This window comes from Artemia franciscana, chromosome 11, assembly GCF_032884065.1.
Source record: "Artemia franciscana chromosome 11, ASM3288406v1, whole genome shotgun sequence".
Taxonomy (NCBI): domain Eukaryota; kingdom Metazoa; phylum Arthropoda; class Branchiopoda; order Anostraca; family Artemiidae; genus Artemia; species Artemia franciscana.
In genome coordinates this window covers 9,254,320-9,280,327 of record NC_088873.1, presented here as the reverse complement: position 1 = coordinate 9,280,327, position 26,008 = coordinate 9,254,320, and the positions used below count along the sequence as shown (strand labels likewise).

The 26,008-nt window shown below is 37.3% G+C and overlaps 1 protein-coding gene across 1 annotated transcript in view; it reads right to left on the bottom strand.

Annotated features, from left to right (window-relative positions):
- Nucleotides 1-11,081: 11,081 nt before the first annotated feature.
- The window catches only part of LOC136032775 (uncharacterized), a 17,941-nt gene continuing 3,014 nt past the window's right edge, over nt 11,082-26,008 (bottom strand). Inside the window, exon 2 of the mRNA XM_065713128.1 lies at nt 11,082-11,141. Coding sequence (XP_065569200.1) covers nt 11,122-11,141 — 20 coding nt within the window. The 3' untranslated portion in view covers nt 11,082-11,121. The remainder of the gene's footprint in view (nt 11,142-26,008) is intronic.

Genomic DNA, 26,008 nt, shown 5'->3' with positions numbered 1-26,008 from the left:
TGAAAAAGTATTTCCGAATATTCTAAAAAATTATAAAAATAATAAATGGCTAAGTGAAAGAGCGATTCTCGCACCCAAAAATATAGACGTCCACGAAATCAACAATATTGTTTTGACCAAGATTAGAGACCAGGCAGTCCTTTGCAAGTCAGTCGACACAGTTTTGGAACCAAATGAAGCGGTTAATTACCCATCTGAATTTTTAAATTCCATATATCTTTCAGGGTTTCCACCACACGTGCTACAACTAAAAATAGGCGACCCACCAAAGCTTTGCAATGGCACGCGACTTGCCGTAAAAAAAACAATGGAAAGCCTAATAAAGGCGACGATCTTGACAGGGCATTTTGAGGGTAAGGCTGTTCTTATTCCTCGCATTCCCATGATTCCAACGGATCTGCCTTTTCAATTTAAAAGATTGCAATTCCCAATTCGATTAGCATTTGCAATCACCATTAACAAAGCTCAAGGTCAATCATTAGAAAAATGTGGTATAGATCTTAATACTGATTGTTTTTCCCATGGACAATTGTACGTTGCATGTTCGAGGGTCGGTAAACCTGACAATCTATTTATATGCAGCGACAATTGGACAGCGAAGAATGTTGTATATTCGCAAGTTTTACGCAGTTAATTTGTATTGTATCCATCTATCTATCTATCTATATAAAAACGAGTTGTGTGTATGCATGTTTGTTTGTTTGTAAAAAGAGCGTTTGCATATGACGTCATTATTAGTGCATACGGCTTTGTATATGCACAGACAATGGGAAAGCCAAGAATGAGGTTCGGCGATATGTATTTCATAGTGAAGCTGAAAAATAAAGAAGAAAAAGAAAACTGAAAAAAGAAAAAAGAGAAATTACAGACTGGGATACCGGGACACAAATGACGACCGGGACACAGGGAATATAAATGACGACCAGGACACAGGTATTTAAGAATATCGTTCAAAGACAAATTTTTAATTGTAAGAAGACCGTTGAAAGAGAAATTTCTAATTGTAAAATGACTGAAAAACCTACAATGGCAACGGTACCACCATCGAAGTAGATAACCAGTGGGTTTACGGCCAACCTACCATCTTCAAAGATACCACGATAGGAAGACTCTACACCGTTCACCCCAATCAACATGAATGCTTCTTTCTACGCCTGCTTTTGGTGAATGTACCCGGTCCGACATCCTTTGAGTATTTGAGAACTGTAAACGGTACTATACATGACACTTACCGTAGTGCATGCCAAGCTCTGAATTTATTGGAGAATGACCAACACTGGGATAACTGCATCAATGACGCGTGCGAAACGTCAACCCCAAGTCAAATTCGTACACTTGCTCTCCATCAGCTCCTACAGAGTTATGGGAAAAATATAAGTCAAAAATGTCCGAAGATATACTCCATCGAAAACAGTTAGAGACGTCAGAAATGACTTTTGATTTTACATCAGAAATTTATAACGACACTTTAGTTATTATAGAAGATTTGTGCGTACGTATGGCAAACAAACCTCTTCAGGATTTGGGAATGCCTTCACCTAACCGTATCGCTGCTGTTTCGACATGTGTAGAATTGGATCGTGAACAAAGTTACAGTACGAGTGATCTATTGTCGTATGTACAAAATAACATTTACAAGTTAACGTCGGAACAAAAAGACATTTATGATACGATAGACTCAATTTCAGGACGTATACAACTACCTGCTGATTTCTGTAGTTTAGTGACGTCCAAAAATGAATTGATTGAAAAAGTATTTCCGAATATTCTAAAAAATTATAAAAATAATAAATGGCTTTTAGTTATTATAGAAGATTTGTGCGTACGTATGGCAAACAAACCTCTTCAGGATTTGGGAATGCCTTCACCTAACCGTATCGCTGCTGTTTCGACATGTGTAGAATTGGATCGTGAACAAAGTTACAGTACGAGTGATCTATTGTCGTATGTACAAAATAACATTTACAAGTTAACGTCGGAACAAAAAGACATTTATGATATGATAGACTCAATTTCAGGACGTATACAACTACCTGCTGATTTCTGTAGTTTAGTGACGTCCAAAAATGAATTGATTGAAAAAGTATTTCCGAATATTCTAAAAAATTATAAAAATAATAAATGGCTAAGTGAAAGAGCGATTCTCGCACCCAAAAATATAGACGTCCACGAAATCAACAATATTGTTTTGACCAAGATTCGAGACCAGGCAGTCCTTTGCAAGTCAGTCGACACAGTTTTGGAACCAAATGAAGCGGTTAATTATCCATCTGAATTTTTAAATTCCATATATCTTTCAGGGTTTCCACCACACGTGCTACAACTAAAAATAGGCGACCCACCAAAGCTTTGCAATGGCACGCGACTTGCCGTAAAAAAAACAATGGAAAGCCTAATAAAGGCGACAATCTTGACAGGGCATTTTGAGGGTAAGGCTGTTCTTATTCCTCGCATTCCCATGATTCCAACGGATCTGCATTTTCAATTTAAAAGATTGCAATTCCCAATTCGATTAGCATTTGCAATCACCATTAACAAAGCTCAAGGTCAATCATTAGAAAAATGTGGTATAGATCTTAATACTGATTGTTTTTCCCATGGACAATTGTACGTTGCATGTTCGAGGGTCGGTAAACCTGACAATCTATTTATATGCAGCGACAATTGGACAGCGAAGAATGTTGTATATTCGCAAGTTTTACGCAGTTAATTTGTATTGTATCCATCTATATTCTATCTATATAAAAACGAGTTGTGTGTATGCATGTTTGTTTGTTTGTAAAAAGAGCGTTTGCATATGACGTCATTATTAGTGCATACGGCTTTGTATATGCACAGACAATGGGAAAGCCAAGAAAGTTGTATATTCGCAATTTTTACGTAGTTTAACTCCTGCAGACGAAATGAATGCTTGCCTGAAAAATTCTAATTTATGGGCACACGTAAAAATATTAAAATTAACTACAAATATGCGTGTCCGATTGCAAAACGATGATTCTGGTCAAACATTTTCAGATCAATTGCTGGCAATTGGAAACGGAAAGCTTCCAGTAGTGGGAAAGCCAAAAATGTTGTATATTCGCAATTTTTACGTAGTTTGAAACACATATATAAATCTATCTATATTCACAGGTGGGACACAGGGACACAACTACAATGGCGCGTAACTAATATGGCGCGTAACGACTTACGCGCGCGGGGGGGCTTGGGGGGTGCGAAGCGCCCCACCAACTAGGTGTTGGGGTGGCGCGAAGCGCCACCCCAACAGCTAGTATATATATATATATATATATATATATATATATATATATATATATATATATATATATATATACTAGCTGTTGGGGTGGCGCTTCGCGCCACCCCAACATATATATATACTAGCTGTATATATACTATGTATATATATACTATGTATATATATATACTATGTATATACTATGTATATATACATATATATATACTAGCTGTTGGGGTGGCGCGAAGCGCCACCCCAACAGCTAGTATATATATATATATATATATATATATATATATATATATATATATATATATATATATATATATATATATATATATATATATACTAGCTGTTGGGGTGGCGCTTCGCGCCACCCCAACACCTAGTTGGTGGGGGCGCTTCGCGCCCCCCCCAAGCCCCCCCGCGCGCGTAAGTCGTTACGCGCCATAATAGTTACGCGCCATTGTAGTTGTGTCCCTATGTCCCACCTGTGAATATAGATAGATATATATATATGGTTTTAACTACGTAAAACTTGCGAATATACAACATTCTTTGCTGTCCCATTGTCTTTGCATATAAATAGATTGTCAGGTTTACCGACTCTTGAACATGCAACATATAATGGTCCATGGGAAAACAATCTGTATTCAGATCTATACCTCATGATTCTAATGATTGCCCTTGAGCTTTGTTGATGGTGATTGCTAATCGACCATTCCCTGTCCCGGTGTCCCGGTCGTCATTTACATCCCCCTGTTTCCCCCGGTGTCCCCGTTGTAGTTGTGTCCCTGTGTCCCGGTCGTCATTTATATTCCCTGTGTCCCGGGTCCCGGTCGTCATTTGTATCCCGGTGTCCCGGTCTGTATATACATTCGTTTTTTAGTTTTGTTTTTCTCCTTTATTTTTTTCCTTTTTTTTTCTTTTTTAGCTTATTTAGATTTTTAGATTTTTTAGTTTTTTTATTAGTTTTTAGTTTTTTTTTCTTTTTATTTTTTTTGTCCCGGTCGTCATTTATATCCCCCTGTTTCCCCCGGTGTCCCCGTTGTAGTTGTGTCCCTGTGTCCCGGTCGTCATTTATATTCCCTGTGTCCCGGTCGTCATTTGTATCCCGGTGTACCGGTCTGTATATACATTCGTTTTTTAGTTTTGTTTTTCTCCTTTATTTTTTTCCTTTTTTTTTCTTTTTTAGTTTATTTAGATTTTTAGATTTTTTAGTTTTTTTATTAGTTTTTAGTTTTTTTTTCTTTTTAGTTTTTTTGTAGTTTTTACCTTCTTTTTAGTTTTGTTAATTTTTTTTTTACTTGTGTCCTGGTCGTCATTTATACTCCCTGTGTCCCGGTGCTTTGTTGATTGCTAATCGAACATTCCTTTTGTCCTGGTCGCTTTCTCTTTGAGTGTCGTCATTTATTTTTTTCTTTTTTAGTTCTTTTAGTTTTTACCTTTTTTAGTTTTTTTTAGTTTTTAGTTTTTTTAGTTTTTTAGCTTTTTTATTAGTTTTTAGTTTTTTTTGTAGTTTTTGCCTTTTTTTTAGTTTTTTTAGTTTTTTAGCTTTTTTATTAGTTTTTAGTTTTTTTTGCCTTTTTTTAGTTTTTTTAGTTTTTTAGCTTTTTTATTTTTTTTATTAGTTTTTAGTTTTTTTTTGTAGTTTTTGCCTTTTTTTAGTTTTTTCAGTTTTGACGTCACCTGATCCAGTTTTTTCAGGTGACGTCACCTGATCCACGATCCACAGATCCACAGAAAACTTATTTTTATATATATAGATAGTTTTTTTTTTTAACTTATGTCCTGGTCGTCATTTATACTCCCTGTGTCCCGGTGCTTTGTTGATTGCTAATCGAACATTCCTTTTGTCCTGGTCGTTTTCTCTTTGAGTGTCGTCATTTATTAGTTTTTTCCTTTTTTTTTTTTAGTTTTTTATTGGTTTTTACCTTTATTTTAGCTTATTTTTCAGTTTTTTCCTTTTTTTTAGTTTTTTTATTTTTTATTTTTTTTAGTTTTTTACCTTTTTTTAGTTTTTTTAGTTTTTTAGCTTTTTTACTTTTTTTATTAGTTTTTAGTTTTTTTTGTAGTTTTTGCCTTTTTTTAGTTTTTTCAGTTTTTTTTTTAGTTTTTTATTGGTTTTTACCTTTATAGTTTTTTTAGTTTTTTAGCTTTTTTATTTTTTTTATTAGTTTTTAGTTTTTTTTGTAGTTTTCTCCTTTTTTTAGTTTTTTCAGTTTTGACGTCACCTGATCCAGTTTTTTCAGGTGACGTCACCTGATCCATCCATCCATCCACAGACAGACAACTTATTTTTATATATATAGATAGATAGATACTAGCTGTTGGGATGGCACTTCGCGCCACCCCAACACCTAGTTGGTGGGGCGCTTCACCCCTCCCCCAAGCCCCCTCGCGCTTGTAAGTCGTTACGCGCCATATTAGTTCCGCACCATTGTAGTTGTGTCTCTGTGTCCCACCTGTGAATAGAGATATATATATATATATATATATATATATATATATATATATATATATATATATATATATATATATATATATATATATATATATATATATATATATGTTTTTAACTACGTAAAACATGCAAATATACAACATTCTTCGCTGTCTCATTGTCTGTGCATATAAATAGATTGTCAGGTTAACTGACTCTTGAACATGCAACATATAATTGTCCATGGGAAAAAACAATCCGTATTCAGATCTAAACCTCAGTATTCTATTGATGTGTCCCTGTGTTCCGGTCGTCATTTATATTCCCTGTGTCCCGGTCGTCATTTGTGTCCCGGTATCCCAGTTTGTAAATTCTCTTTGAGTGTCCCGGTCGTCACTTAAATTCCCTGCGTCTCGGTCGTCATTTGTGTCCCAGTCTGTAATTTCTACTCGAACAATCCCTGTGTCCCGGTCGTCATTTATATTTCCCGCCTGTGCCCCCGGCGTCCCCGTTGTAGTTATGTCCCTATGTCCCGGTCGTCATTTATATTCCCTGTGTCCCGGTCGTGATTTGTGTCCGGGTGTCCCAGTCTGTAATTTCTCTTTGAGGTTCCCGGTCGTCATTTATATTCCCTGTGTCCCGGTCGTCATTTGTGTCCCGGTATGTAATTATATCAGTTGACAAACATGACGTCAGTCGAAAAACCACTTCATGACGTATACAGCTCAATCCTTATAATGACGTCAGTCGACAAACATGACGACAGTCGACACACAAACATGACGTCACTCGACATAAACACACACACACACACACAAACACACACACAACTTATTTATATATATATATATATATATATATATATATATATATATATATATATATATATATATATATATATATATAGATAGATAGATTGATTTTTCAAGTTACCAGTTTTTTACTCTTTAAGAAATTCAATCTCTTTTCATACTGTTATCTTTTCAAAAATATTTGATTATTCAAGCAAGCTGATTAACAGACATAGTGTAACAGACATAACAGACAGACAACTTATTTTTATATATATAGATAGATAGATTTTTCACGTTACCACTTTTTTATTCTTTAAGAAATTCAATCTCTTTTAATACTGTTGTCTTTTCAAAGATATTTGATTATTCAAGCAAGCCGATTAACAGACAAAGTGTAACAGACATAACCCACAGACAACTTATTTATATATATATAAATAGATTTTTCCCGTTACCAGATTTTTACTCTTTAAGAAATTCAATCTCTTTTAATACTGTAGTCTTTTCAAAGATATTTGATTATTCAAGCAAGCCGACTAACAGAAAAAGTGTAATAGACATAACCCAAAGACAACTTATTTTTATATATATAGATAGATTTTTCAAGTTGCCAGTTTTTTACTCTTTAAGAAATTCAATCTCTTTTAATACTGTTGTCTTTTCAAAGATATTTGATTATTCAAGCAAGCCGATTAACAGACAAAGTGTAATAGACATAACCCAAAGACAACTTATTTTTATATATATAGATAGATTTTTCAAGTTACCAGTTTTTTACTCTTTAAGAAATTCATTCTCTTTTCATACTGTTGTCTTTTCAAAGATATTTGATTATTCAAGCAAGCCGATTAACAGACAAAGTGTAACAGACATAACCCACAGACAACTTATTTTTATATATATAGATAGATTTTTCAAGTTACCAGTTTTTTACTCTTTAAGAAATTCAATCTCTTTTAATACTGTTGTCTTTTCAAAGATATTTGATTATTCAAGCATGCCGATTAACAGACAAAGTATAACAGACATAACAGACAGACAAGTTGTTTTTATATATCTATCTTCTATATATATAAAAATAAGTTGTCTGTGTGTGTGTGGGTCCGTCGGGTGACGTCATGTTTGTGTGTTGACTGACGTCATGAAGTTAGTTGTCGTCATTTTTCATTGTGACGTCATTAAAGGGATTTAAGACATGCGTTCACGGAGAAATCTATTAATGTTTAACTGTAAAATGACTGATGAACTTACAATGGCAACAGCCGAGGAAGATGCTCAAAGAGTCTATGCCAAAAAACTTGCTGCTGATAGAGAAAGTAAGAAAAGAAAGCGTGCCGAGGAATCAAAAGAACAGCAAGAAAACAGGCTTGAGGCTGACAGAGAAAGAGAGAACAGGAAGCGTGCCGAGGAACTACCAGAGCAACGTGAAACCAGACTTGCTGCTAAAAGAGAAAGTGAAAAAAGAAGGCGTGTCGAGGAACTACCAGAGCAACATGAAACCAGACTTGCTGCTAAAAGAGAAAGTGAAAAAAGAAGGCGTGCCGAGGAATCACAAGAACAGCAAGAAATCAGGCTTGCTGCTGATAGAGAAAGTAAGAAAAGAAAGCGTGCCGAGGAATCAGAGCAATCTGAAAGTTATCGCCTGGCATTCAGGTACAGCCCAGTCGATGATTATAGCTTGAGTAGATGTGTTCAAATCGGGACTATATCTAAAACTTGTCCCTATTGCAAGGCCTTGAAAATCAATGGTGAAACAATGGGAATGTGTTGCGCCTCAGGAAAAGTTAAACTTCCTCTACTGGTTGCACCACCAGAGCCATTGAAGATCTTCCTTACTGGAACTACGTCAGAATCTAAGCGTTTTTTTATCACAAATCAGAAAATATAACTCATGTTTCCAAATGACGTCGTTTGGAGCCCAAATCGAAAATCCAGATCAATTTTTGTCTACTTTCAAAGTAAAAGGGCAAATTTATCATAGAACAGGGTCCCTTCTACCATTCTCAGGCGAGAATCATAAATTTTTACAATTGTACTTCATCAGTGATAGAAATTCTGAATTGAATGCACGTTGCGAAATTTCTCCCAACGTTGAAAGGACAATCGTTTCCCAATTGATACATCTTTTCCACGAAAATAATAATTTAGTGCGTCTGTTCAAAACAGCCATGGATTTGATGCCTACTGATATGCATAAAACTGTTATTTTCGCTGACAAAACGCCTCCTGACCAACATGTGCGTAGATACAATGCTCCAACTATCGACGAAGTGGCAATCGTTATGGTCGGTGATCAGTTTTTACCTCGAGATATTATTCTTCATAAGCGAAACGCTCAGTTGTTAAGAAATGCTGAAACTCATCGATGCTACGATGCCCTACAATATCCTATCATTTTTTGGGATGGAGCCGACGGCTATCACTTTAATATTAAATTGATGAATCCAGCCACTAACAAAGAAATGAATAATAAATGCAGTGCAATGCATTATTATTCCTATAGACTAATGATTCGGCAGGATCAAGAAAATTTTATTTTAAAATGCCGTCAATTGTTTCACCAATACGTCGTTGATATGTATGCTAAAATTGAATCAGAACGTTTGCTATATATCCGCCTGAATCAGACCAAGCTCCGCTCTGAACAATACATTCATTTGCGAGACGCAGTTGTAAATGACGGTAATACCACAAACGTTGGAAGATTAACAATTTTACCTTCGTCAAATGCTGGCAGTCCCCGTCATATGCATGAATATGCTCAAGATGCTATTGCGTATGTTCGTCTCTATGGTCGTCCAGATTTATTTATTACATTTACATGTAATCAATCTTGGGACGAGATACAGCAGCTTTTACTTCAAGGACAATCGGTGGTTCATAGACATGACATTACGGCCCGTGTCTTCCGGCAAAAGTTTAAATCACTGATAAACTACATAGTAAAACTTGAAGTGTTTGGGTCAGTGCGTTGCTGGATGTACTCAGTGGAATGGCAAAAACGAGGTTTGCCACACGTACATATACTAATCTGGCTACATACAAAAATTACTTCGAACGAAGTTGATGATGTGATTTCCGCTGAAATACCTGATGAAAATGTCGATAAGGGGTTACATGATATTATTGTAAAAAATATGATACATGGACCTTGCGGTGCACTGAACTGAAATTCACTATGCATGGCCAAAGGAAGGTGCACAAAGCAATATCCTCGACTTTTAGTATCCAACACAATGCATTGACTTTTAAAATCCAACACAATTACTGGCAATGACGGTTACCCACAATATAGAAGAAGATCTACTGAAGATGGCGGTAAAACAGCAATAATAAAGAAGCGTAACGGTACCACCATCGAAGTAGATAACCAGTGGGTTGTTCCATATCCCCATTATTATCAAAAACATTTAATGCACACATAAACGTTGAATACTGTAACTCCGTAAAGGCAATCAAATACATATATAAATACGTCAACAAAGGCAGTGACATGGCAGTTTTTGGCTTGCAGCCCGAAATCAAAGATATCGACGAAATCTTACAATATCAGGCTGGAAGATACATAAGCAGTAATGAAGCTGTTTGGCGAATTCTTTCATTTCCGATACATGAACGTAGTCCAGCTGTTGTTCACTTAGCGGTACATTTACAGAATGGTCAACGTGTTCATTTCTCGGAAACCAACGTGCAACAAAGAGCCCTGAATCCACCGGATACAAAGTTAACAGGTTTCTTTTCGCTTTGCAAAAATGATTCTTTTGCAAAATAACTGCTGTTTACCGAAGTGCCTTCGTATTACACGTGGAATACTAGAAATAAAGTATTTGAACGTCGAAAACAGGGTAAGTCAGTCGACGGCCAACCTACCATCTTCAAAGATACAACGATAGGAAGACTCTACACCGTTCGCCCCAATCAACATGAATGCTTCTTTCTACGCCTGCTTTTGGTGAATGTACCCGGTCCGACATCCTTTGAGTATTTGAGAACTGTAAACGGTACTATACATGACACTTACCGTAGTGCATGCCAAGCTCTGAATTTATTGGAGAATGACCAACACTGGGATAACTGCATCATTGACGCGTGCGAAACGTCAACTCCAAGTCAAATTCGTGTATTGTTTGGCATCATTTTAACAACTTGTTCCATCAGCTCCTACAGAGTTATGGTAAAAATATAAGTCAAAAATGTCCGAAGATATACTCCATCGAAAACAGTTAGAGACGTCAGATATGACTTTTGATTTTACATCAGAAATTTATAACTACACTTTAGTTATTATAGAAGATTTGTGCGTACGTATGGCAAACAAATCTCTTTAGGATTTGGAAATGCCCTCACCTAACCGTATTGCTGCTGTTTCGACATGTGTAGAATTGGATCGTGAACAAAGTTACAGTACGAGTGATCTATTGTCGTATGTACAAAATAACATTTCCAAGTTAACGTCGGAACAATAAGACATTTATGATACGATAATGCTTTGTGTCGATAACAACGTTGGAGAAGTTTTCTTTTTGGATGCGCCAGGAGGTACTGTTCAAACTGGTTCTGGCATCAATTCGATCAAAAAATGATATAGCGTTGGCAATTGCGTCGTCCGGAATAGCTGCAACATTGCTGCCTGGTGGAAGAACTGCTCATTCCGCTTTGAAATTACCTCTGAATTTGCATTCTACAGAAACTCCCACGTGCAAAATTTCCAAATCATCTGGGATGGGTAAAGTATTGCAGCAATGCAAACTTATTATTTGGGATGAGTGCACAATGGCACACAAAAAATCGCTCGAGGCTCTGGATCAATGCTTGAAAGATTTGCGAGGGAAGTCGAAACCCTTTTGCAGCACATTAATATTACTTGCGGGAGATTTCAGGCAAACATTACCTATAATACCTAGATCAACCCCTGCAGACGAAATGAATACTTACCTGAAAAATTCTAATTTATGGGCACACGTAAAAACATTAAAATTAACTACAAATATGCGTGTCCGATTGCAAAACGATGACTCTGGTCAAACATTTTCAGATCAATTGCTGGCAATTGGAAACAGAAAGCTCCCAGTGGACTCAATTTCAGGACGTGTACAAATACCTGCTGATTTCTGTAATTTAGTGACGTCCAAAAATGAATTGATTGAAAAAGTATTTCCGAATATTCTAAACAATTATAAAAGTAATAAATGGCTAAGTGAAAGAGCGATTCTTGCACCCAAAAATATAGACGTCCACGAAATCAACAATATTGTTTTGACCAAGATTCGAGACCAGACAATCCTTTACAAGTCAGTCGACACAGTTTTGGAACCAAATGAAGCAGTAAATTATCCATCTGAATTTTTAAATTCCGTGGATCTTTCAGGGTTTCTACCACACGTGCTACAACTAAAAATAGGCGTACCAATAATACTTTTAAGAAATATCAACCCACCAAAGCTTTGCAATGGCACGCGACTTGCCGTAAATAAAACAATGGAAAACCTAATAGAGGCCACAATCTTGACAGGGCTTTTTGAGGGTGAGGCTGTTCTTATTCCTCACATTCCCATGATTCCAACGGATCTGCCTTTTCAATTTAAAAGATTGCAATTCCCAATTCGATTAGCATTTGCAATCACCATTATCAAAGCTCAAGGTCAATCATTAGAAAAATGTGGTATAGATCTTAATACTGATTGTTTTTCCCATGGACAATTGTACGTTGTATGTTCGAGGGTCGGTAAACCTGACAATCTATTTATATGCAGCGACAATTGGACAGCGAAGAATGTTGTATATTCGCAAGTTTTACGCAGTTAATTTGTATTGTATCTATCTATCTATCTATCTATATAAAATCGAGTTGTGTGTATGCATGTTTGTTTGTTTGTAAAAAGAGCGTTTGCATATGACGTCATTATTAGTACATAAGGCTTTGTATATGCACAGACAATGGGAAAGCCAAGAATGTTGTATATTCGTAAGTTTTACGTAGTTTAAAACACATATATAAATCTATCTATATTCATAGGTGGTACACAGGGACACAACTGACGGTGGGGGAAGCAATATATTGACAAATTTGGCAATGAATATAAATGGAAATAAGAGTCCAATTCAAAGCCTACAAGGGCCTTCTACAATTTGCCTCGACTCTTATGCAAGTGAACTTGCATTTATACACCAAGAGATTTGGGCCAGAAACAAAAAATTCAACTGTCTGTAATTGACTACAAAAAGTGCAGTGAACATGGGCTAGATGGAAACCCCATATGAGAATGAGTATATTGTTGGTATATGTGAAGCGGATGGTTACTACCACTTGAGCAATGGTCTAACCATTGATGGCTTTAAGGATTCGTGCTTTAAGCGGCAAACCTAGGCTCAATGAAATACCAGATGAAAGAGGAATATGGTATTGGTATGGGCTTAGAGCAATGGACTATTTTTGAATTTAAAAAAAGGGAATAGTTGTGGGAAAAGTGGAAGTCATGGCCAATTGTAGAAAAAAGCCAAGACAGATTGTCCAAGTTAATTTTACCCCTTTGATGGCCGTTGTTACTGTCTGTTACGCGCCACCAACTAGGTGTCGGGGTGGCGCGAAGGGTCACCCCAACAGCTAATATATATATATATATATATATATATATATATATATATATATATATATATATATATATATATATATATATATATATATATATATATATATATATATATATATATATATATATATATATATATATATATATATATATATATTCACAGAGGGACGCAACTACAATGGCTCGTAACTAATATGGCGCGAAAAAAGCTAAAAAAAACCTTAAAAAGAAAAAACTTAAAAAAAGGAAAAAAATAAAAAAGGTAAAAAACTAAAAGGAAAAAATAGCTAAAAAAAATATAAAAAAGCTGCAAAACTAAAAAAAGAAAAACTAAAAAAGAAACTATATCTATATATATAAAAACAAGTTGTATGCATGTATGTTTGTTTGTTTGTGGGTTTGCATATGACGTCATTATAAGTATATAAAACTTTGTATATGACGTCATTATAAGATGACACTACAGACCAGGACACCGGGAATATAAATGACGACCGGGACACTCAAAGAGAAATTACAGACCGGGACACCAGGACACAAACAACGACCGGGACACCGGGACACAGGGAATATAAATGACGACCGGGACACTCAAAGAGAAATTACAGACTGGGACACCGGGACACAAATGACAACTGGGACACAGGGAATATAAATGACGACCGGGACATAGGGACACAACTACAACGGGGACGCCGGGGGGCACAGGGGGATATATAAATGACGACAGGGACACAGGGAATGTTCAATTAGCAATCACCATCAACAAAGTTCAAGGGCAATCATTAGAATAATGAGGTATAGATCTGAATATGGATTGTTTTCCCATGGACAATTATTATGTTACATGTTCAAGAGTTGGTAAACCTGACAATCTATTTATATGCACAGACGATGGGACAGCGACGAATGTTATATATCTGCAAGTTTTACGTAGTTAAAACACATATATATCTATCTATATTCACAAGTGGGACACAGGGACACAACTACAATGGCGCGTAACTAATATGGCGCGTAACGACTTACGCGCGGGGGGGGAGGCTTAGGGGGAGCGCGAAGCGACCCCACCAACTAGGTGTTGGGGTGGCGCGAAGCGCCACCCCAATAGCTAGTTTGATAATAACCGCAAGTTTGATCTATAAAAACAATATCTAGGAACTTGTCTCTCTTCTAAGATATTAAATTTAGATGAAACTGGTGATAATTATACCACCCCAACAGCTAGTTTGATAATAACCACAAGTTTGATCTATAAGAACAATATCTAGGAACTTGTCTCTCTTCTAAGATATTAAATTTAGATAAAACTGGTAATAATTATACGGAAAGTGAGTCACCCTTGAACTGTTTTCTAGGAGAACTCTAAATTTAACTTGTGATGTACTGTCCAGTTGTGATGCACCAAAAGCGTGATTGAATTTGTCAAGGCTTAGAGGCTTGTCCCTCCTGTATGTTGAAAGAAAACAGATTCATAATCGAAGCTTAGTTCATTTAAATCTTATATTTAATGAGTGTAAGAGTACATTTTTCTGTATTCAGTTATCTAATTAGGCTCATAAAGTATGAGAGACATGTCAAAATTTTGAGTGACCGCAACATATTTCAATTAGTGCTAATTGAACTAGAAAAAACAACCCCCTAGTAAGGTCCAGCAGGTTTTCAGATCATTAGAAAGGTGTATAACCCAAAAAGTTGATAAAAGTGGAAAAGGGGCTTCTTAATAAGTAATGACTTTAAAAACTATGGAATATACACAACAACACACAAAAATACATATATATTTCATATGGAAAGTCCGCATGGCCAAAACATTATTTAAACCTAATCATGCTTGCAAAATTTTGACTGATCTATAGAGCTTGTCTCCTTCCTTGTGCAAGTATATATCTGTCGTTTTATCCAGTTTAAATTGTCTTCAGAATCGATGATGATAAGCTGTGTAGAAACTAAAAACCCAAAATTACAAGAATGTCTGAAAAATAAAACACACCTAGTCACATCGAACGAAATTTTCACTATCGTCCCATTGACACTTTATTCTATTTAGACACATTGATTGTCAGACACCAACAAAGTTCCAGCAGGGTTTTTTTTTACTTAAAAGAGACAAACAAGCACATTGAATGCTTAACTTTATGATATTCTAGTCTTACACCAGCTAATTAGAGCAAAATCATTTGTGACAGCACTGTAAGGACATTTTTTTTTATTAAAGTAAGTCCAATTTCTAACAATGATTTCTACTAAGCTTGTAACTTTTTGGTTTTCCTTTTTAAGGTTTTTGAGTTGTTGTAATTCCTTGTCAAAATAGAGAATCATCATTTGGGATTGTTTCCTTTGGTAGTACTTGTAAATTTTATGTTTTTGGGCCTTACAACTGACATTATGTAGCTGGTTGCGTTCAAACCTGCAAGCTTTATCACGTAGCAAGTATTATGTATTCCATTGTTTTTTTTACGGCAAGTCGCGTGCCATTGCAAAGCTTTGGTGGGTTAATATTTCGTAAGAGTATTATTGGTACGCCTATTTTTAGTTGTATCACGTGTGTTGGAAACCCTGGGAGATCCAGGGAATTTAAAAATTCAGATGGATAATTAACAGCTTCATTTGGTTCCAAAACTGTGTCGACTGACTTGTAAAGGACTGCTGGTCTCGAATCTTGGTCAAAACAATATTGTTGATTTCGTGGAAGTCTATATTTTTGGGTGCGAGAATCGCTCTTTCACTTAGCCAATTATTATTTTTATAATTTTTTAGAATATTCGGAAATACTTTTTCAATCAATTCATTTTTGGACGTCACTAAATTACAGAAATCAGCAGGTAGTTGTATACGTCCTGAAATTGAGTCTATCGTATCATAAATGTCTTTTTGTTCCGACGTTAACTTGGAAATGTTATTTTGTACATACGACAATAGATCACTCGTACTGTAAATTTGTTAACGATCCAATTCTACACATGTCGAAACTGCAGCGATACGGTTGGGTGAAGTTATTCCCAAATCCTGAAGAGGTTTGTTTGCCATACGTACGCACAAATCTTCTATAATAACTAAAGTGTAGTTATAAATTTCTGATGCAAAATCAAAAGTCATATCTGACGTCTCTAACTGTTTTCGATGGAGTATATCTTCGGACATTTTTGACTTATATTTTTCCCATAACTCTGTAGGAGCTGATGGAGAGCAAGTTGTTAAAATGATGCCAAACAATGCACGAATTTGACTTGGGGTTGACGTTTCACACGCGTCATTGATGCAGTTATCCCAGTGTTGGTCATTCTCCAATAAATTCAGAGCTTGGCATGCACTACGGTAAGTGTCATGTATAGTACCGTTTACAGTTCTCAAATACTCAAAGGATGTTGGACCGGGTACATTCACCAAAAGCAGGCGTAGAAAGAAGCATTCATGTTGATTTGGGTGAACGGTGTAGAGTCTTCATATCGTGGTATCTTTGAAGATAGTAGGTTGGCCGTCGACTGACTTACCCTGTTTTCGACGTTCAAATACTTTATTTTTAGTATTCCACGTGTAATACGAAGGCACTTCAGTATACAGCAGTTTTTTTGCAAAAGAATCATTTTTGCAAAGCGAAAAAAAAAGCTGTTAATTTTGTTTCCGGTGGATTCAGGGCTCTTTGTTGCACGTTGGTTTCCGAGAAATAAACACGTTGACCATTCTGTAAATGTACCGCTAAGTGAACAACAGCTGGACTACGTTCATGTATCGGAAATGAAAGAATTCGCCGAACAGCTTCATTACTGCTTATGTATCTTCCAGCCTGATATTGTACGATTTCGTCAAAATCTTTGATTTCGGGCTGCAAGCCAAGAACTGCCATGTCACTGCCTTTGTTGGCGTATTTACATATGTATTTGATTGCCTTTACGGAGTTACAGTATTCAACTTTTATGTGTGCATTAAATGTTTTTGATAATAATGGGGAATATGGAACAACCCACTGGTTATCTACTTTGATGGTGGTAACGTTGCCATTGTAGGTTCTTCAGTCATTTTACAATTAGAAATTTCTCTTTCAACGGTCTTCTTACAATTAAAAATTTGTCTTTGAACGATATTCTTAAATACCTGTGTCCTGGTCGTCATTTATATTCCCTGTGTCCTGGTCGTCATTTGTGTCCCGGTATCCCAGTCTGTAATTTCTCTTTGAGTGTCCCGGTCGTTATTTATATTCCCTTTGTCCCGGTCGTCATTCGTGTTCCGGTCTGTAATTTCTCTTTGAGTGTTTTTTCTTTTTAGTATTTTTTAGTTTTTTACATTTTTTCTTTTTTCAGTTTTCTTTTTCTTCTTTATTTTTCAGCTTCACTATGAAACACATATCGCCGAACCTTTGCTTTTTTAACTAAAATCTGGTAGGCATTGATGACCTTATCCAAGTCAAAATCCCAAACCCAATCATCATCGCTATCATTTTCAGTTTTGATATGTTTTGACTCTCGCTGTCTAGGTGGATCTTCATCTAACTGCGCGGTTTTGCGTTCTTTAGCCTCAAGCCTGTTTCCTTGCTGTTCTTTTGATTCCTCGGCACGCTTTCTTTTCTGACTTTCTCTATCAGCAGCAAGTTTTTTGGCATAGACTCTTTGAGCATCTTCATCGGCTTTTGCCATTGTAAGTTGATCAGTCATTTTAAACTTAAACATTAATAGATTTCTACGTGAACATATATGTCTTAAATATATTTAATGACGTCACCGTCATAGAAAAAGTGACGACAACTAACTTCATGACGTCAGTCGACACAGAAACATGACGTCACCTGACAGAAAGACACACAGACAGACAACTTATTTTTATATATATAGAAGATATATATCTATCTATATTCACAGGTTGGACACAGGGACGCAACTACAATGGCGCGTAACTAATATGGCGCGAAAAAAGCTAAAAAAACCTTAAAAAGAAAAAACTTAAAAAAAGGAAAAAAATAAAAAAGGTAAAAAACTAAAAAGAAAAAATAGCTAAAAAATTTAAAAAAGCCGCAAAACTAAAAAAAAAAAACTAAAAAGAAAAACTAAAAAAGAAACTATATCTATATATATAAAAACAAGTTGTATGCATGCATGTTTGTTTGTTTGTGGGTTTGCATATGACGTCATTATAAGTATATAAAACTTTGTATATGACGTTATTATAAGATGACACTACAGACCAGGACACCGGGAATATAAATGACGACCGGGACACTCAAAGAGAAATTACAGACCGGGACACCGGGACACAGGGAATATAAATGACGACCGGGACACTCAAAGAGAAATTACAGACTGGGACACCGGGACACAAATGACAACCGGGACACAGGGAATATAAATGACGACCGGGACATAGGGACACAACTACAACGGGGACGCCGGGGGGCACATGGGGATATATAAATGACGACAGGGACACAGGGAATGTTCAATTAGCAATCACCATCAACAAAGTTCAAGGGCAATCATTAGAATAATGAGGTATAGATCTGAATACGGATTGTTTTCCCATGGACAATTATTATGTTGCATGTTCAAGAGTTGCTAAACCTGACAATCTATTTATATGCACAGACGTTGGGACAGCGACGAATGTTGTATATCTGCAAGTTTTACGTAGTTAAAACACATATATATCTATCTATATTCACAAGTGGGACACAGGGACACAACTACAATGGCGCGTAACTAATATGGCACGTAACGACTTACGCGCGAGGGGGGGGGAGGCTTAGGGGGAGCGCGAAGCGACCCCACCAACTAGGTGCTGGGGTGACGCGAAGCGCCACTCCAATAGCTAGTTTGATAATAACCGCAAGTTCGATCTATAAAAACAATATCTAGGAACTTGTCTCTCTTCTAAGATATTAAATTTAGATAAAACTGGTAATAATTATATGGAAAGTGAGTCACCCTTGAACTGTTTTCTAGGAGAACTCTAAATTTAACTTGTGATGTACTGTCCAGTTGTGATGCACCAAAAGCGTGATTGAATTTGTCAAGGCTTAGAGGCTTGTCCCTCCTGTATGTTGAAAGAAAACAGATTCATAATCGAAGCTTAGTTCATTTAAATCTTATATTTAATGAGTGTAAGAGTACATTTTTCTGTATTCAGTTATCTAATTAGGCTCATAAAGTATGAGAGACATGTCAAAATTTTGAGTGACCATAACATATTTCAATTAGTGCTAATTGAAATAGAAAAGACAACCCCCTAGTAAGGGCCAGCAGATTTTCAGATCATTAGAAAGGTGTATAACCCAAAAAGTTGATAAAAGTGGAAAAGGGGCTTCTTAATAAATAATGACTTTATAAGCTATGGAATATACACAATAACACACAAAAATACATAAATATTTCATATGGAAAGTCAGCAAGGCCAAAAAATTATTTAAACCTAATCATGCTTGCAAAATTTTGACTGATCTATAGAGCTTGTGTCCTTCCTTGTGCAAGTATATATCTGTCGTTTTATCTAGTTTAAATTGTTTTCAGAATCGATGATGATAAGCTGTGTAGAAACTAAAAACCCAAAATTACAAGAATGTCTGAAAAATAAAACACACCTAGTCACATCGAACGAAATTTTCACTATCGTCCCATTGACACTTTATTCTATTTAGACACATTGATTGTCAGACACCAACAAAGTTCCAGCAGGGTTTTTTTTACTTAAAAGAGACAAACAAGCACATTGAATGCTTAACTTTATGATATTCTAGTCTTACAACAGCTAATTAGAGCAAAATCATTTGTGACAGCACTGTAAGGACATTTTTTTTATTAAAGTAAGTCCAATTTCTAACAATGATTTCTACTAAGCTTGTAACTTTTTGGTTTTCCTTTTTAAGGTTTTTGAATTGTTGTAATTCCTTGTCAAAATAGAGAATCATCATTTGGGATTGTTTCAAATTTTGTTTTTTGGATCATTTAGAATCATCCTTTGGTAGTACTTGTAAATTTTCGGTTTTTGGGCCTTACAACTGACATTATGTAGCTGGTTGCGTTCAAACCTGCAAGCTATATCACGTAGCAAGTTGATTTTATCTAACAAAAAAACAACTAGTTTTTGAAATGTTTAGGTATTTTTCCAGTTTTGAATTAAAATATTAAAAGTTATGCTCAGGCATTGTAAATATTTTTTGCAGTTAACATAACAACTTTAGGTATTCTGAACTGAACTTAAACATTTTTTTATCTCTTAAACAGATGGTAATGATGCAATTTGGCATCAGTTGATGGTGATTGCAAATGCTAATCGAATTGGGAATTGCAATCTTTTAATTAAAAGGCAGATCAATTAGAATCATGGGAATGCAAGGAATAAGAACAGCCTCGCCCTCAAAAGGCCCTGACAAGATTGTTGCCTCTATTATGTATTCCATTGTTTTTTTTTTACGGCAAGTCGCGTGCCATTGCAAAGCTTTGGTGGGTTAATATTTCGTAAGAGTATTATTGGTACGCCCATTTTTAGTTGTATCACGTGTGGTGGAAACCCTGGGAGATCCAGGGAATTTAAAATTCAGATGGATAATTAACAGCTTCATTTGGTTCCAGAACTGTGTCGACTGACTTGTAAATGACTGCCTGGTCTCGAACCTTGGTCAAAATAATATTGTTGATTTCGTGGACGTCTTTATTCTTGGCTGCCAGAATCGCTCATTTGCTTAGCCATTTATGATTTTTATAATTGGTTAGAATATTTGGAAATACCTTTTCAACCAAATCATTTTTGGACGTCACTAATTTACAGAATTGTGCAAATAAAACCAATTCTATTCGATCTTACAGGGAAGAGCAACTTTTGTGGAAGTTGCTGATCCAAAGAGTTTCGAACTGTCTGTATTTAGTTCTTCGCTGTTCTTAACCACCTCAGGGGTGTTGTTCCTGGAGAGTTTAAATAGAATTGGATCTAGTTTCGTTCCTTCATTGGGGAACAAAAGGAACACCTTCCTTGGGTCACTTCTTTCTTTAAATACAGTGACAGCTTAAGTTGTATTAGATAGAAATTTATAGATCTTCTGGGAAACATTACTACTACTGCTAACAGCTAGCTGCTGCAGCAAGCTACCTGTGGTCATTATTGTCACCGGGAAGCATAATTGTCTATCTAATATATAGACAGCCTTGTCATCAGGTAACAATGATAAGTTTTTATCAAAGGCCTTATTTTGGTCGAGGAAGATTACATTGACATGAAAAAGGAAACAATATTTTTGTCCGTCCCTTTGATATGTTTTGCCACAATTGAGATATGAGATAAACCTACTTGGTCATATATAGAGCAATATCTGGTGAAACTCCTGAAATTCTCAGGTTCTCTAGAAAATTAAAATTGGATCAAATATCCCAAAAATTCTGCCAAGCACCATTATTCCCCCCTTCCGGTATATTCTATTAAATAGTTTTTACTTTATAAAAAGAAAAACTTGAATTACCATTTCACATTTTCATAGCAAGCATAACTTTTCATGGAAACCTTTCCCTATTTTCATGGTTTTGATTGAAAATTTTTGTAATATATTGTATCAAGTTTAATCTGATACAATTTAATGCATTTTTGGGGGAAAGCCAATTCACAAATGGATACATTGCTGTCACAAATGATTTTGCTCTAATTAGCTGGTGTAAGACTAGAATATCACTAAGTTAAGTATTCAATGTGCTTGTTTGTCTCTTTTAAGTAAAAAACAAACCCTGCTGGAACTTTGTTGATATATGAAAATTAATGTGTCTAAATAAAATAGTGTCAATGGGACGATAGTGAAAATTTCGTTAGATGTGACGAGATGTGTTTTATTTTTCAGACATTCTTGTAATTTTGGGTTTTTAGTTTCCACAAAGCTTATCATCATCGAATCTGAAAACCATTTAGACTAGATAAAACGACAGATATATACCTGCACAAGGAAAGAGAAAAGCTCTATAGATCAGTCAAAATTTTGCAAGCATGATTAGGTTTAAATAATTTTTACAGCCATGCTGACTTTCCATATGAAACAGATACGTATATTTGTGTACTATTGTGTATATTTCATAGCTTTTAAAGTCATTATTTATTAAGAAGTCCCTTTTCCACTTTTATCTACTTTTTGGGCTATACACTTTTCTAATAATCTGAAAATCTGCTGGCCCTTACTATGGGGTTATTTTTTCAATTGCTTACTTACTTACTTACTTAAGTCCCATCCATCCTCGCGGGACGTTTTGGGGTCACTTCTTTTGACAGGTCATGAACTAGGGCTCGGTACGTTGTTCTATCGTGTACAGTTCGAGTCAACTCAACGATGCGCTTTCGGTCAAAGTTTTCAATACACCTCTTGCTAGGTCTTCCTCGTGGTCGAGATCCGTCTATGGTTCCTTCGAGAGAGATTTTTGGTGGACGGTCGTGGTCCACTCTCTTGACATGCCCGAGCCATCGCAGTTGTTGTCGTTTGATTTTATTTAGGATTGTTTCGGAAGACTTCGGCCGTCTTCGCACCTCCTCATTGGTCGCATGTTCAGTGTAGGTGATTCTTGCGATGCGACGGAGACATATCGTCTCAAATGCAAGTAGGTTGCGCTCATTTTCGATCTTCAAGGTCCAGGTCTCACGCTCAAGCACAGTCAGGCTGTTGAAAAGTTGAACTTTCAGCTGGTTCGACAGGTTTCGACATTTCCAGATATTTGTGAGCCTTTTTAAACTTGAGCTAGCAAGAGCTAGGCGGCGTTTGATGTCGGAGGTATGACAATTGTCCGCTTTGAGAAGACTGCCCAGGTAGACCAATTGGTTGACCGTTTCAACTGGCTGGCCGTCAATCGTTATGGAAGGAGTAGCAGCTTGTTTTTGGCGTGACGTGACCATAACTTTCATTTTTTGGCGTTAATTTGCATGCTAAGAGATTTTGTGGCTTCGTTGAGACAGTTTTCTTGTCTTTGGAGATCAGTGGCCTTTGTAGAGAGCTGGTCGATGTCTTCAGCATAGGCGAGCTTGTTTACTAGGACTCAACCTATTTTGGCTCCATGTTCGTCTGGTATCAGTGACAGAATGGCGTGAAGAAACAGGTTGAACAGGTGGGGCGACAGAATACATCCTTGTAAAACTCCCGAGGATGTTAAGAATTCATCAGAGAGTCCATCAGTGGTGAGTATCCGGCTTCTGGATTGGCTGTATATATTCTCAATAATCGTGACGATTTGGTCGGGGATACCGTAATGTCTTAGGATGTGCCACAGACCTTTCCTCCAGATTAAATCGAAGGCTTGCCGAAAGTCAATAAAGAGATGATATAGGTCTCTGTTGAACTCGACAAAGCGTTCCATGAGCTGACGAACGGTGAAGATTTGGTCAGTGGTCGATCGTCCAAGTCGGAAGCCAGCTTAGTATTCACCCAGAACGGAGGCTGTAATTGCTTGGATTCTACGTTGGAGAATTTTGGTCAGTGGTGGTAGTTCTCACACTCTCTTTTTGAGCCATTTTTGTGAATTGGGACTACTGCTGCATTACACCATAGCTGTGGGACGTGGCCTGTCGACCATACGGCTGACACAACTTTGTGGTACAATTCGACGACGTCCTCTGAGTCAATGTTAATTAGTTCAGCAGTGATACCGTCCGGTCCTGGGGCCTTTCCTCGTTTCAGGGATCTTATCACTGCCTCAGTTTCTGATTTTAAGAGTGGTGGTTGAGGTTCTCGATCATTAATGGGGAAGGAGTTTAGGACGCTGGGATCGGCAATGATCTGCGGATTTAATTTATCTTCAAAATATTCCTTCCATCGTTCGAGTTTCATTTTTGCGTCGTTGATGGGATTGTTTTGTTTGTCTAGGATTGCTGTGGAGATGGGATCTTTCCTGCTAGACAGTTCACGAACTGTTTTGAAGAGTTTTTGACCGTTTCCATTCCTAAGCTGGGTTTCGCATTACTTGCATTTCTCGGTAACATGGTTACGCAAGGCCTTTCGGACTTCCCTATCAATTCTCCTTTTGAGATATTTATAGGTGTCTCGGCTGCATGGGTCAGCTTTGTTGTTGCAGAGACGCTTTGGTTACATTGTTGAATTATTTCTTCAGTAATCCACGGCTTTTCGTCTTTCGTTTTCCTTCCAAGGACATCATTTGCTGTCTCCAAAACTGCAGAAGTTGGATGCTCAGTCAGTTGATCAATCTCTTCGACGGTAGTGAGGGAAGTGAAGTTCTCTAGGATAGCTCGGAATTTTGACGATAGGCTGGTGGTATAGGCACCTTTTTTTATGGGGTCGCGAAGCAGCTCTGTCCGGAATCTAGGGATTCTTGTCGTCTTAGGGAGTCGTTTCAGTCTTAGCTTGAGTTTGGACATCAGGAGTGAGTGATCTGAATCAAAGTCTGCACCAGGAAGGGATACAGTATCCATTATTGAGGACTTCCAGTGTTTAGATATCAGCACATAGTCTATCATGTTTTCAGTTACTCCGTTGGGGGATCTCCAGGTGACCTTACGGCGGTGTCCGTGTTTAAAAGTGCTGTTAGTTATATACAGGTCGTTTTCTCTACAGAAACTAATTAGTATTTCACCTCTTCCGTTCAGTCGGCCATGGCCATGCGGTCCCATTACATCTCTCCGATCAATCTGATCGTTGTCCGTGATAGCGTTGAAGTCGCCCATGACGATGAGCATATCTTTCTTTGGTGTTTGGTCGGTGACACTTTGAAGTTGAAAGTAGAACTGTTCGCATTCTTTATCGCTTCGAGCAGTGTCAGTAGCATATACCTGGATGATGGTAAGGTTTGACACGGATCCCTTTAGTCTAATGGTTGCTTTCCTTTCTGATACGGGCGTGGAGGAGATCAGCGCCTTTTTTTGTACTTGGCGAGAGGATGAATCCAACACCCTGTCTGTGAGTGCCATCGAATGCGTCCCGAGAGTAGGAGAGAGGTTCCACAGATAGTTTCCTCACTGGTTCGGGGGAGGTGTGTCTCAGATAGCCCGACTAAGTCCCACTTGTATCGGTTTAGTTCTCTCAGTAGTAAATCCATTTTTCCTGGGTTGGCTAGAGTCCGGGTGTTGAGTGTTCCTATGTTGAGTACAGTTTTAGTGGAGATGAGTCGCAAGGTAAACTCATCCCGTCCGGGGGTCGTCATAGGCCTATTATGATCGTCGGTTTCCCCGTACGCGGCAGCATGTTCGTCGGCTTCCCGTACGTGGTAGTATGTTTAATATTACTTCCATTCGCCATCATCATCAAATTTCTAGGTTTGTCGGTTTCCCCGGACGCGGTAGTAATTCTGCTTTGATTTATAGAGCCCATAATTCATTTGTTAAAAGGAGAGGTTTCAAGGCTGGTTAGGAGACGGCGGTAAGCCACTCCTCTCCGTCAACTAGCCGTTGTTCGTCCGTCAAAGGCCGTTGTTCGTCACTGAATCATCCGCCCTTTCGCAGTTGTCCTCCTGAAGAGGATCCTCCCACGATGATAATCTGCCATACAATACGATTTTACCCATTGTTGGGAGAAGGTTTGAAGCTGACGGGACATATCCACACGCCGGTGGGCCCAGCTCAGTCTACATAAGAGAGGCCTTCTTCCTCCTCCGCCTGAATTTATGTCCCCCAGGCGAGGGTATCCCAGTTATATTTTAGGACCCCCAAGGGCTGGGTCTCCCCTTGGTCCTCGCCTCCATCACCACCGGAGGTACCCTGCATATCTGCAAGGGTTTCCCCTATCCGCCACCTGGGGACGCGCTGAGTGGCCTGGGGTGGGCCCCTACTGAGAAGGTGACTCAGTAGGTGACTCAGTAACCTACTGAGTTACTCAGTAACCTACATTTTTCAATTGCACTTAGCACTAATTGAAATATGTTGTGGTCACTCAAAATTTTTGCATGTCTCACCTACTTTGTAAACCATCAAAAGTAATGACACAGATCGCAAAGTGGATGAAGAAGAATGTACCCATAAAGCAAACTAAGTTTCTTTACCATCAAGT